At 46.4% G+C, this 13471-nt stretch overlaps 1 protein-coding gene across 4 annotated transcripts in view; it reads left to right on the top strand.

Annotated features, from left to right (window-relative positions):
• Positions 1 to 13471, top strand: part of nhsl3 (NHS like 3) — a 38387-nt gene that overhangs the window by 23529 nt on the left and 1387 nt on the right. For 2 of the 4 annotated variants that reach the window (XM_071894852.2, XM_071894855.2), the window contains 7 exons: positions 6031 to 6207; positions 7048 to 7091; positions 7212 to 7359; positions 8055 to 8162; positions 8266 to 8432; positions 8905 to 9102; positions 9307 to 12871. In XM_071894852.2, coding sequence (XP_071750953.2) covers positions 6031 to 6207; positions 7048 to 7091; positions 7212 to 7359; positions 8055 to 8162; positions 8266 to 8432; positions 8905 to 9102; positions 9307 to 12871 — 4407 coding nt within the window. The remainder of the gene's footprint in view (positions 1 to 6030; positions 6208 to 7047; positions 7092 to 7211; positions 7360 to 8054; positions 8163 to 8265; positions 8433 to 8904; positions 9103 to 9306; positions 12872 to 13471) is intronic. The other 2 variants (XM_071894854.2, XM_071894853.2) reach the window with 2 other exon arrangements.

The raw sequence follows: 13471 nt of genomic DNA, 5'->3' as shown, positions 1-13471 counted from the left end.
AGCCAGCGAGGCATGAAGTGGAAACTCTGTTACTTCCCATGGTCCAGCGGTCTGCATTCTCACCTGATACTGATGTTGAGGTTACAACAAGGGCAGCGGAACAACAACTATCACTTTTTACGCTCTCCCTCTCTGCTTCTCCATCCATCTCCTCCCTCCCCTGCGCAGCAAATGGGAGGGTGAGTTGAGGACACGAGATGAGCTAATATGCACCATGCGGTCACAGTATTACATTTTCCGATAATTGTGTGTACGTGTGTGTGTGTGTGCGGTGTGTGGTGTGTGTCAGGGCGTGGACCTGGTCAGTCCAGAGGGAGTCATATACTTTATATCCAGCTGCTCCTTTGTCCTGTAACTCCACAACTGGCCTGTGGGTCTACAGTTAAATGTCCTCATCGAATGACCTGCTGGTTTTGCAGTCTCATACTTGCAGAGTAAGAGTTGATACAGCGCCCTCTAGTGGAGCAAGAAATGACATGGGTGGGTACAAGAAACTACACTGTTGATGAAGAGCAGCTTAGCTCGTTCAACTCCATTATGTTTCTGCTTGGGTTAGACCGATATATCAGGTTGATATTTGCCTTTTATTAAATATCAGATATCAGCCAGTCGTGTTATCCAGTGTCGACATGATGGAGGTTCCTCCCTGATCACAGCTACATAAAAACAGTCTGTAAAACCTGCAATGACATTTTATTTTCTATTCACAGCTTATTTATTTAGTTAATGGTTCAGTTATGCTTTTGCTAGAGAATTCTTCATTTTAAGGCAGTAATGTACCCCAGAGGTTCCCCTACCACTGAATAGGAGATGCTAACCCTGAAAGAATTTCATTAGCATGGGTTTCAATGGAGAGTTTTAGTGTTATATTATCTAAATGCTGTTTCAGAGGCTTTTCCACTCTCCTGAGAAGAAAAAACTGAATACTTGTGAATACTACTGAATATTTGGCATGAAAATGGTCAAATTGCAAAAATATTGAATGTGGGCACAAAATATCGGTATCTTCCTTCATAAACCCATCAGTACACTGTGTTTTGAAGAGGGTGGCACTGGGTTCTGGGCATACCTCAAAAAGCAAAAGTCACTCAATACAACATAAGATGCAAGTTAATAAAAGAGAATGGCATGTCAAACTGATATAGTTATTTCTAATTTGGCTCTAACTAACGAGGGGGAAGTTGACCTTTGACACCTTATCAAGTACGTTTTGTTTGCTCCCTGAACTCTGATTGTCCTCTAATAGGCAGTTTGACCTACTAACAAGTCTAACAGTCTGGCACAATTGATTTATGACATTTTCTCTAGAGTCGCATAAAAGGCTGTAAAACACGTCTGAGTCGCCCTTAAGATGCTTAGATTTAGGATTCCATCACAAAATTGATGAATGGAACTATTTAGGCAGATGAATATTTGTGGTTTTGAGCATCTGTTTATGTGGTTGAAAATGTGATTGGATGAAGTTTTAGGAATCTGCTTCAGCGTGAAATTAGCATATGTTACCTTTCTCTATTGTAATGCATTGTGTTATTGCGCTTATGCAGCGGAATTGTATGTGTGTGTGTGTGTGTGTGTGTGTGTGTGTGAGCGTGTGTTGATTCAAAGGCATTTGAAGCGCTCTCTCCCCTCTGCCCTCTCTCCCTAGGCCAGATGGTGTCTCTTTAGGCCTTCTATGAATATTGATATGAGGGGTCTTGGTTAACAACAGGGGGGTATAGAGGCCGGGCCAGAGACCCCCATAATTGGCACATGGTAAAGGTCTGAATTGTGGGGGACATTCTATGGACTGGGTGTGTAAGGGATTTGTTTTTGGGAAAAGGGAGTGTCTGGACTTTAAAGGGCCACATCACTGAAAAACAAAGCTGATTTATTATGCACATAATCTACCACATGTCCCATATCGCTAAATAGCCTCGCACAAATTAATATGGATTACGAGGTAATGAGTATGAACGACTCGCTTGAGTGATGTCATCCGGAGGCAGTGTCAAATAAGAGGTTTTATGAGCTCGAGCGTGCTGATGTGAAAAGATCGGGATCAGGGAGGGGTAAGAAAGCGAAATGGAAAGAGTCGTATGAAGGGAAAGACTGAGAAAGGGAATGAGATGAGGAGCGCTGATAGAGGAAAAACAAATGTCAGGAAGGGAAGGGAGGGCAAGGTGAAGAGGTAGACAGGTTAAGGCGTTAATCCTCTGGCATGGCGCCCATGTCTAAAGCTGCTCTCCTGAAGGCCCCGGCTTATCCTTCTCACCTAGAGGCTGACCCGCTGCCAGCACCCCAGGCTGGGCAAGTCTGACCCCAGACACCGGGGTTGGGAATCTCTTCTTCTTCTCCTCTTCTTAGTGTCACTGGAGAAGTCTAAGCTTAGCTGGACCCCTACTCCCTTCCCCCCCTCCCCACTCGCCTGGGCTCTTTACCCAATGCCAGGAGCCCTAGGTTGGGACGGTGTGAGCTGGGATGGTGGGCGTATGGATGGAGGTAATTGTTTTAAGACCGTGTCCCTCCAGCTGGTCCGGGTGTATGGGCCAGCTGTAGCCCCCTGCTGTGCTGCTTTATTGGGAATAAATGCAGCCATTCAGGGGGCAAAGGGATCAAAGTCCTGGTTCTACACTGGGGGAAATTATCCTGCGTCATAGCACTGGTTGTTTGGTTGGCGCAAAATCAACCATTTTTATGTTGTCCCCCCCCCGCCCCCCCCGACGCCGTGTTGTATTTCATCCCTTCTGCAGTTTATCAGGAAACATAAGTAGGCGCAGAGAAACGCACATCCACTCACAACACCATTTGAGCTGCTATGATGAACCGAGTGAACTGAGGCTGTTTCAGCTATTTATAACTCAAACTAGACTTCTGTGTCTGTAAGGCCACGGGGCAGGCAGGGAGAGAAAGGCAGAGAAAGAGAAAGACAGGGGGACAGAGAGGTAGAGATGGGCAGAGAAAGAGGGAGAGACTCGGAGAGGAGAGAGCACGAGTGCAGAGAGCAGGAGTAAATGATGAAGTGATACAGTGGAGATGGAGAGGACATACTGAGCATATGGTTATTCTTTAGCGTTTTACTTTGAGGACACAACCTCTGTGGTCCAACGTAGCCCTTGGATCATGGGGCAGTGAGTCAGTGAGTTGATGTTAAAAGGTTAAATAGTTGATACTTTTTATTCTACTTTCTCATTTACACAAAACACTAAGAGACAAGCAAGCAGCTAAACAAAGATTAGTTCAAAAATATTGCTGATCTGTGAAATTAAACAGTGTGAAAAGTGTGTTGTCCTGCTGACCCAAACACTACAAACTCAGTGCCAACCCAACAAACCCTAACAAGGAATTCATGGGGGTCGTGTGTGGACATACACACACACACACACACACACACGTGTCTGTTCATGTGTATGTTTGTGAGTGAAGTGGGGGGTGGATGCCTGTAGAAGAAAAGCCAAACTTTGACAGCCGTTCTGCTGGGGGGGGGTTCTTCATTTGACAAAAGAGGGGGAGTTGCAATGGAGGAGAGAGAGAGCGACAGAGAGAAAGAGAGAGAGAGAGAGAGAGAGAGAGAGCGGAGGGGGAAGGGAGGAGGGTAACAGACTCAGGGATAAGGCAGCTGGGATAGGCTGCTTGGCTGGACGCAGATCTTATTGTGTACTTGTCCTTCCCAAGTCACTCAGACACTCTGCAGAGGGGAAAGAGCCTCTGACTCTGACAACAGGCCGTCTGCCACTGTTCCCGGTTCTTGCGCTTTCAAGCTTTTTCTTCTGTCCTCGTGGTATCAGAGCATCTGGATCGTCATCATGAGAGGGATTTACTCCTGTCACCAGTGACAGAAAGAAAACGTATTCACTTCAATTTTTTTCCGCGGCATTCAAGTGTGCCATGGTGCCGGTGTAGGCATGGTGGTCTACCTGAGGAAGAGCATCCACTCTCTGCTTTCTGTCTTCAAGAAGAAGGGTGAGTGCAGACGCACGTGGAGCGGCTTGGCAGGCTGTAGCTCTGACTTTAGGCTGCTGACAGTAATTAATGCTGATTTATACTAATACTCTGAACTTTGCTTGTATGGAGCTTTCTGGTTTATACACGAGTCTGACTTTGGCTGGGTTCAATATTTGTTTGATACACCCTGAAACGCACAGGGCTATGAGATGATGGATCAGTAGTGTGGTTGTACTTTATTGGAATGATGTTGTGATGATGGTAAATTGATGGTAGTTTTGACAGATGCGGGTCTTTCTGTCTATCTCTCTGTCTCTCTCTCACACACACACACACTCACACACAGCAGGGATTGGGCTAATAGTGGCATGTGAGGATTACTGTTGAGGGGAATTTGGGGGTCTTCTCTAATGAGATGAGGGGTTTTATTGATTTTTCCGGTGAACTGCTTAATCAACCAAAACCCCTAAACCTACCATAGGGGTCTGGGGGATTCCTGGGAGCACTACTTCTCCAATTAATTCCAAATGGTAGTTACCGAACAGCACCTTATATGTGAGGAATATGCACCTGTGTTGACTGTCTCCTCAGTTCCTTGGGTTGCATAAGACAGTGCCAGGGCCACAATGAACAGAGATTTCCCACAGCCAAACACAGCAGAGGGCATTGTGTCTGGGCATTACTGGCTGCCTCACCTGCGTGAATGGGGGAGGAAAGGGATGGGGGGGTGTCTGTTACTTCACACACACACACACACATATGTACATACACACACACATGCAAAGTATTACCTAACCAGGTGAGACTGAGAGCCACAGTGTTGAGCGCGACAAAGGAGGGAAAGAGGACACCTCTCGTTGACCTTTACTTAGCCAGCGGGCAAAGAGGAGGGACGGAGCGTTTAACAGCCACTTTACACAAGTGTTTTACCATGGGTCACGCTCTGTAAAGGAGACCCATTATGTTACACTGTATGTATGGAGATGGGTACCCAACACAAAAGGGTCTGCATAGGATTTAAGTGTTGTAAGTGCATTCACAGTCCAACATTGTTCTGGTTTTACCTTGCCAGAGAAGTTTACCTTTGCAATCCCCCCAAAGCCCCAAACTGTATCAAGTTCAATGTTACTCCTAGTTGAGGGGCTTAAAGTTAAAGCTGAAACCATCTGCCATTTCAAGAAGCAGGGTCGTAGTAAAAATATTTACTTTGCCTGTAAGACTTTCATTGCTATTCAACCAATACAAACTTTTTTAAAGTCTGTATTTCCAGTTCAATCTCTGCTGTTATTGTCTGTCCGTTGTCATTGAGTAAAGCCATTTTGAAGGGAGAGCCCATTCCAGTTCCCATGCAGGAGGCCCCACAGCAGGGGTCTGGTGGCATCTTTATCTGAGGCCAATCCAGATTATCTAATCCCCCAGGGACGAGAGAGGAAGAGAGATACAGATAGAGATTAGCCTAGCCTTGGTGGTTTACCGCTGTGGGCCTGGCTGGAACGTCTGTCCACCAAACTGCCTGGCTGAAGGGATTGGGAGTGTGTGCTGCGCGTCAAAGGTGCACCGATATACACAGACACACTCATGCCAGGTGGAAGTGCAGAGGGCTCATCAGCGTAAAGCTGATAAAAGTTTTGGCAGACACACACCTGCTGAGAGAGTGTGTGTATTTGCATGTGTCGTAAGAGGACGAGGAAGTACCAATGGAAAGCTCACCCTACCCTTATACCTTATGATATTTAGGAATAAAAAGTGGATGAGGAAAAAGGGATAAAAAAGGGCAGATGGACAGAGAGAGCAGGTAATAAGCTGCTATTGAACAACATGTAAGATCAGAGAGAAGACACCGTCACTGTAACTCTATTAGATTGGACACCAGGATGTTCTAGTTCTGTAACACTGTAATACCACTGGGCCCAGCACTTTCCTCTGTTAACCTGACACTCATTCCAGCCTATTAACCGTGAAATGATTACAATCCTCCTTGAGGCGCTCGAAGACGTTCTTGGACAGTGCGGCAAAACATTCATTTTCATATAAACCACATGCATTTCTTCTCTTTTTTCCCCAACCACTCCTTTCCCCCAACCCCCTTCTTTCCCCCCCTCCCAATAGCTGGTCCCAAGGGGAATGAAGAGCAGAAGAGGTTGGCGGTCCACTACACGGCCTCGCAGCACTACCAGGAAAATGTTTTCATTGAAGGCAGCAGGCCACAGTACCTGGAGGACCTGCACACTGAGGCCCAGGAGGGACTCAAGATACTACAGCAGGAAGGTCAGACTCATTCAGAAGGTCGGCATAAATACATCAATTATTAGCATACATGATAGGAAGTACTATCAAACTGATTTGTTATAGGACAGTGGTTCTCAACTTGGGGTCCGAGGACCAGCAGAGGTCCTTGAGGGGGTTCCAAGGGGTCCCCAGCAAATTGATGAATCGTTAAACTTCACCATTATTTCATTTACAAGAAGTTAACACAATCACAATCAGGATGTAGAAGAATGACTGTTTTGATCATAGTCTCACTGTCATCTCTCTACCTGCAATACAGATAGTCTTGGAATTCTGGACAAAATCATATCTGACAATAAACTCTTCTCCAATGTTCTCAGATTTGGGTCCAATCTCATCAAATGGGAGTCCGTGGCTCTAATGTGGGCTAAATTAGGGGTCCTTGATATGAAAAAGGTTGAGAATCACTGTTATAGGAGAATAGGATTTTTTGGGGGAAAAACGCATTTTTGCAACGTACATGAAAATATAACAGATTTATTGCAAGCAAAATTCCGACTCTAGAGCTTTGCTTGCAATTGACATCACCCCTTTTTTCCAAAGCACAACTCTCCTCTACTATTTTTGGAGCCAAGGCAGCATTCCTTTATTCTCCTCTTTGTATAACATAGTTGTGTTTATATTGGTGGTTGTTTTCCTTGTGATGATCACCAACTGGAGGTCATAATTTACTCTCCTTTTTAATTGCCATTACATCACTGATTATACATATATACAAAATAAAAAAGGATATTGTATTAAGTGTGCTACAACATGAAATAGAACGTTATATGTGCACTTCAAGCAAAGAGTTTATTTGCATTCTGTGTCTGAACTTTTCCCATTTGGTTCACACAGAACACAAGAACGGAGTGAACTTTCCAGATGATGAGAGTATTGCTGTAAGTACACCAACACTCTGTGAATGACCTATCATTTCCCCCACTTCCTAAACACACAGAACACCCCCTCATTAAATACTGCTCTGTGTATGTGTGTGTGTGTGTGTGTATCCCCAGCAGTCCACAGACACTCTCCGTCCGGAGCAGGATATCAGCTCCAAGGACGGAGGTGGCTCTCCGGAGTCCAGATCCACCACTGGGAATACTGATACCACAGCAACCTCTGCTGTGTCAGCTGTGTCTACCAGGCCTGTGCTCACCCGCCAAGGTAGAGGACAGCTGTCTGTGTGTGTGTGTGTGTGCATGTGTGTAGAGAGAGTTGGAACGGAAGCATTTACATCCCACTCATCTTATGGTAATGATGCTAATCACAGAGCTTGTGCATGTGAAAGCATTTGAGCTTTGTTCATGTGTTAACTGCTTTATGAGGAGTCAGGGGCGTGTATTTAACATGCGCGACTCATTCCCAGCTGCATGGTGCCTCTGCGGTTATGCTGTGAAATCAAAGGAAGAGGAACATGACACACACACACACACACATGCACACACACACACGCACACACACACACACACACACACACACAACTGTAGCTTATTTCTGATACTGGAATGTTTCATCCAAAGACAGCACTGCGGCTGCCTCCACATATCACAGCTGGAAGGCAAAACACACCATTCTGTGTGTGTGTGTGTGTGTGTGTGTGTGTGTGTGTGTGTGTGTTCACTCAGTAAATCTGATTGGTATTCTGATCCATTCTTCCACCATCCCTTTTGAAATCCCCAAGAAATTCCACTTCCCCACATATTGCTATATACTGTGAGTTTTCTTAATAGTCTGACGCTGTCCTCCTGTGCTGAATATATTTTTGCAAAAAAAAAATCCTCAAAGAACCCTCTTCTTTTCTGTTCTCTCTCTCTCTCTGTGTCTCTCTCTCTCTCTCTCTCTCTCTCTCTCTCTCTCAGGTTCCACATTCAAGCCTCTGAATCCAGTGAAGAGGTTGGATAAGAACAAGAAGCGGAGCAGAAGGACCACCATCATGGGTATACCCCACCAGGTCCAGAGAGAGCTCGGTACGTCCGCAGCATCGACCTTGCAAGACGGGACACAAACCAATGAACATAATGCATCTTTGGTTGTAAATATATTTTTGACATTCATTCATCCTCCTTCCAGCGCTACACAGAAGCTCCACGTTCCAGCAGGTCGTTTCTAACCAGCTTCCTAATGGTGATGGACAGGTCAGTGACGGCCAATCAGGTGTTGTTATCATTCCTACCATTGATGGAGAGACTCCAGCAGCCAATCAGGAGGGAGCGAGGGTGCACCTCTCAGATCTGGAGGTGAGGTTTTTCTTCAATTTTGAATGATTTCGTCATTCAAAATTGTTTAACAGCACACCAGTTTCATGTTTTAGCTCTCATGAATGAACTAAATAACTATATCAACACATTAACAAAAAATCTCTAATAATATATTTTATGGAATATTGAGCAGATGAAGGGTTTCATTCTAAAATGCTATATATACATTTCAGAAAAAAAATCAACCTGAATTTACTCAGTATTTTAATACCATGAATTATCCTATCCAAAAGCATGATTATTTTGTAAGCAAAGGTCTTAAGATGACTCATAACGTTAAGGCCATATTTCAGAAGAGTATGTGTCATAGAGTAGGTGTCAGTTAATGCAAAAAGCGGATAACTCATTTTGAAAGGCTACTCTTCTATATATACAGTATGCTCTATGTCTGATTCCCTCTTTCAATTCTACTCTTTCTCATGATCCTGTTCCTCCTTTCTCCCTTCCTAAGCAGGCGTCCAGAGAGGAGCAGCTGCTGAGGCACCACCTCCAGGCAATGTACCAGGATGAGCAGCCCTTCAGCCACCAGGGCTTTGGCTTCCGTCTCTCCCCCACATCCAGCCAGAGACCCAAATCTCTAGCTGTACCTGGCATGACCACTTCCTCCTCCTCTCATTCCACAATGTTTAGTTTCCTCCAGGAGCCCCAGGTCAGAACAAGATCAGACAGCTTTAATTAGGTTGTGAGATGGTTTCACAGTTGTTCTTATGAAACTTTAATCTGGAGAAATAGTGTAATTAAACTTCTTTTGTGTGTTATGTTCTTGCATGATTCTGCCTTGACCACTCTTGCCTGTTCACAAGTATAAATATAACTAAATATAACTAAAATTTCCTTTTCCGGTTATTTCTAGGGCCCAGTGATGTCCATCTCTCCTCAGGCTACCTACTTGTCTAAGATAATCCCTAATGCTGTCTTGCCAGCCTCAGTTGAAGTCATTCAGATCGACCGCAGCAGCAGCCGGACCCATGGAAGCAATGGCAATCATGGTGGGAGTGTGCGCACTGTAAGCAAAAGCAGCCTGGCGTCTGGGGACTCATCAGTCAGTCCTCTGTCATCAAGAAGATCAGAGGGAGACGGTTCTCACACTGACAATTCCCACAACAACTCCACCCCGATGCCCACATCAGCTTCGGGGTCTAACTGGAGCCAGTTGCAGTCTTCTGAGACGATTATTTCAAACTCCTCCAAGGGGAGCACAGGCAGTGGTAACCCACAGACAGTGGGCCTAATTGGGCAGGAAAGCCAGCCAAAGCAGCCTGGTGGGGATCAGGACCATGTGAGTCTCCGTAGCTCAGTTAGCTGGGCTAGCACCCCCAGCAATAAAGGTGAAAGTCTTGTTAAAGGCCCGGGGTCTGAGTCCAGTGTGTCGGGGTCAGTCACTGCGGGGGAGAATATGAGGAACAACCGATGCTCCACTCGTAGTCTGTCCGTTATGAAGACCAAGCTACCCCCAACACCTCCACGGAGAACCAACTCTCTGCACAATACTAAGATAAGGAGCAACTCCAGAGATCTGGTGAATAGCAAAGATCTCAATGACTCTGTGTTTGGGGAGGAGGAAACTGCTACAGAAAATACTAAATTGGTCACAGCAGATGTCACTAAGACCCCAACACCTGTATCCAACTCTGCTGGGTCCAGCACTCTGGATGATTCCAGATCTTCAGCCTCCTCCGGTCCTTTCAGCCCCACACAGGCCTCCTCTGGTGGGACTGGAGGACCACCAGAGCCCCAGTCAGAATCCAGCAGTTCTTCCCCACAGAAAACTCCCTCAGAAGGGGGTAAATTTGAAAGGACCATGTCCCCCTCCAGTGGCTATTCCAGTCAGAGTGGCACCCCAACCCTTTCCCCAAAAGGGATCTCCCCCACTTCCCCTGACAAACAGAAGAAGAAACCAGTCAAACCGGAGAGATCTGTGTCTCGGGCCTCATCCTCAGCAGCTTCTGCTTCCTCCTCTCTTACCTCCCTATCATCTACTACTTCTGACCCTGTCAATCAAGATGTCTCCGCGAGTAGCCCTAGTCCGCCTCAACAGGGATCTCTGCCCTCTGTTGCTGCAACAGAGAAGATCACACCAGTAAACAATTCCCCTTCAACTGCGACCTTGGCAATCAGAGAGCTTTTCAACATCCCACCACCTCCCAAGGTCAAAGCACCGTGTCCTCCTCCTCCAGAAACATGGGCTTATAACAGACGCACCTTTGAGCTTCTGTGTGGGCCTTGCCCTAGTGTCAGTAAACTCAGCCAGCTACAGAAACCGGGACAATTGAAGGAGAGCACAGTTACAAAGACAGGAACTCAGACTGAAGCTAGCAAGGAGTCACAAGGTTTGACTGAAAAGCAGACAACTATAGGCAAACCCGTCTTAGAATTGTCAGAAAGCAAAGAAAAAGTCTTTCAAGACAAGCCTGAGACATTGTTAGCGACAGTTACAGAAAGTGTCAGTCAGGAGCCAGAGAGTAGGGAATGTCCAAGTACAGAACAAGAGAGGCTGTCAATGCCAGAGAAGTTAGAAGCAGGTGTGGACGTTCAGAGACAAGAGCAGTGTAATGGCCCACTGGTGAAGGACACAGAGAGTCAAGAGACAATGCCAAAGAAAGAGCCCCCTCCTGTCATGAAGAAAACCACCCCAGTATCACACAGAGAGGAGTTAGAGTCAGCAGAGAGGTCGGTAGAGGGACAGCAACAGGAAGTGTGTGCCGGGGTCATGATAGAAGTTCATTCACCTGTTGAGAATCATACATCCTCATCAGTTGATAAGAGTGAGGTTGAGATGGACAGAAGCGAAGCCACATCCATGCAGACACTTTCTGTAGATGTCCCCAAAGTTAATAAGGTCTCACCTCCCCCTACCCCTCCCCCTGCCTACCACCCTACACCTCCTCCCTCCAGAAAGACGCCTCCCTCATCAGTATCTACCCCACCTGATGAGTTAAAAGGGGTACAGGAGGAGATCCACGTTGTAGAGTCTTGCTGGCCACCTCCTCCGCCTCCTTTGGAAGGGGACTCAGTCTTTGATGGAGGGGATGAGATGGACTTCCCACCTCCTCCTCCTCCCTTCACGACAGACAGTCTGCCAGATGTGATGGACAGTTGCATTACAGAGATCGATGTCCCGAACAGGCCAATTATGGCTCTGGAGGAATTTGGAGTGACAATTAAGGATTCAGTTGAAGCAGGGAAATCTATGAATGGAGAAAATGTGCATTTGCCCCCCGTTATGCCACAAACTGTGAATGAGACAAAACCAGAGGAGGTTATGCAAGTTTCTAAAGCTAACACTGCTGACATAGAGATTTCTCACAGACCAGTACAGAATGTTTCATCTCTTCCAGAGGGTGTCCCACCTCCACCAGTGGAGGCCCCTCCTCCACCACCTATTACAACAGCAGAGAAGCCATTATCAATCTCTCCTTTGCTTCCCCCCAGCAGTGTCTTGAAGCCAGACACTCTGAAATTTGAAGATCAAACTCCCCCTGAGCCCCCTGTCAGTGCCCCACTTTCACCTCCAATTAGTGTCCCAGTAGCACCCCCTCTACCAGTGGAAAACCAAGCCCCTGCTGTGAATTTCAGAAGGCAGCCCAGTCTAGCAAACCGAGACAGCAGAAGCAAGGAGCTCCTTTCCCGACACAAAAGTGCACCCATTCCCAAGGAGGATGCTAATATACCCCTCGTCACCCCCTCCCTGCTTCAGATGGTTCGTCTCAGATCGGTCAACATGGTTGAAGATCAGGTGAAAGCCCCCTCCGAAGACAACAAGTCAACAAATGGGGGGGCTCCAGTTCAGGAGAATTGCCCAGTCTCAATCCCAGGACCTCAAAACACTCCACAAAAGCCCATCCGCAAGTCTCTGTCTCTAAAATCCTCACCTCAGACAGTGAAAACACCTTCTGTGACCCTAAATGCCCCTTCCATGCGCTTACAGGAAGCCATACGTATGAAAACCGCAGCCATGTCTTCAAGCGGTGGTCTTCCATCCCGATTGGGTCTGAGATCATCCACTACCAGCAGCATCGGTGAACCAGGGGCTCCATCCCCCAGGTCACCTGAAGGGGCTGACATGCACAAGTCCCCAGCCTCTACCGCCAGCTTCATCTTCTCCAGGAGCACAAAGAAGGTCGTCATAGAAACTCCGGTTGCCTCCTCTCCTGAAGCTCAGGCAAGTCTGAGGCAAAGCTTGGCGGCCGAGCTCATGCAGGTTTCCGACCAGGCAAAGGCTACTGCTTTCTCCAATGGTGGGGTGAAGTCTGATAAAGTTCCTCCGCCAGTAGCTAAGAAACCAGCCCATGGGAGCACCAGTCCTTCACAGAAACTTCCTGCTTGTTCTGCAAAGATGGAGCTCAGTATTGAAGCAAATGGAGCAATAGGAACAGTACAACCTTTGGGCCAAAAAACACCTCTTATGGAGACAACAAGTAAGAGCAGCAACATTATTGTAACCAGGGCTACAGTTGTTTTGTCTCATTGTGTGTGGGTGTCCAGTTAAATTGCTGTTTTCAAATGAAGTTACATGCTGCAATGGCCTTAGAGCACAAAGTCATGAAAGATGGCCATTTTGCTTCATCAGTATGCTTCAGGAATTGAATGTATTGCTGAGTGTGTAAACCCACAAACTTGTTAAGGCTGATTCAGTGCTACAATAGATCAATAGCAATCATGTCACTCTCTTGTCATGAAACAGCAGAATGCAAATACCAGCATTACCATGATTTTGAGCAGCTAAGCAGTTTAACATTGCTTAAAAGAGCATGTTTCGTGTTCTCCATACCAACAAGAGAAAACTACACACACATACACACACACACACACACACACCCCTCTACACAAACACAATACATACGCTGCTTGCCTAACGCTTTCTCTAGTCGCATTTGCGAGCATGTGCCTCAAGCTGCCTTAACCTAAAGCTCATGATCATGTCTCACCAATTGAATTAGACTGCAGGACTGAATACTCTTTATGCCTGCTCCTGTAACTGTATTATGGTGATGCCATCATCTCTAACCTCTTCTCGT

The sequence above is a fragment of the Centroberyx gerrardi genome, chromosome 19 (genome assembly GCF_048128805.1).
Source record: "Centroberyx gerrardi isolate f3 chromosome 19, fCenGer3.hap1.cur.20231027, whole genome shotgun sequence".
Classification (NCBI taxonomy): domain Eukaryota; kingdom Metazoa; phylum Chordata; class Actinopteri; order Beryciformes; family Berycidae; genus Centroberyx; species Centroberyx gerrardi.
Note: the sequence above shows the minus strand (reverse complement) of the source record. Positions and strands in the feature narration are given on the sequence as shown.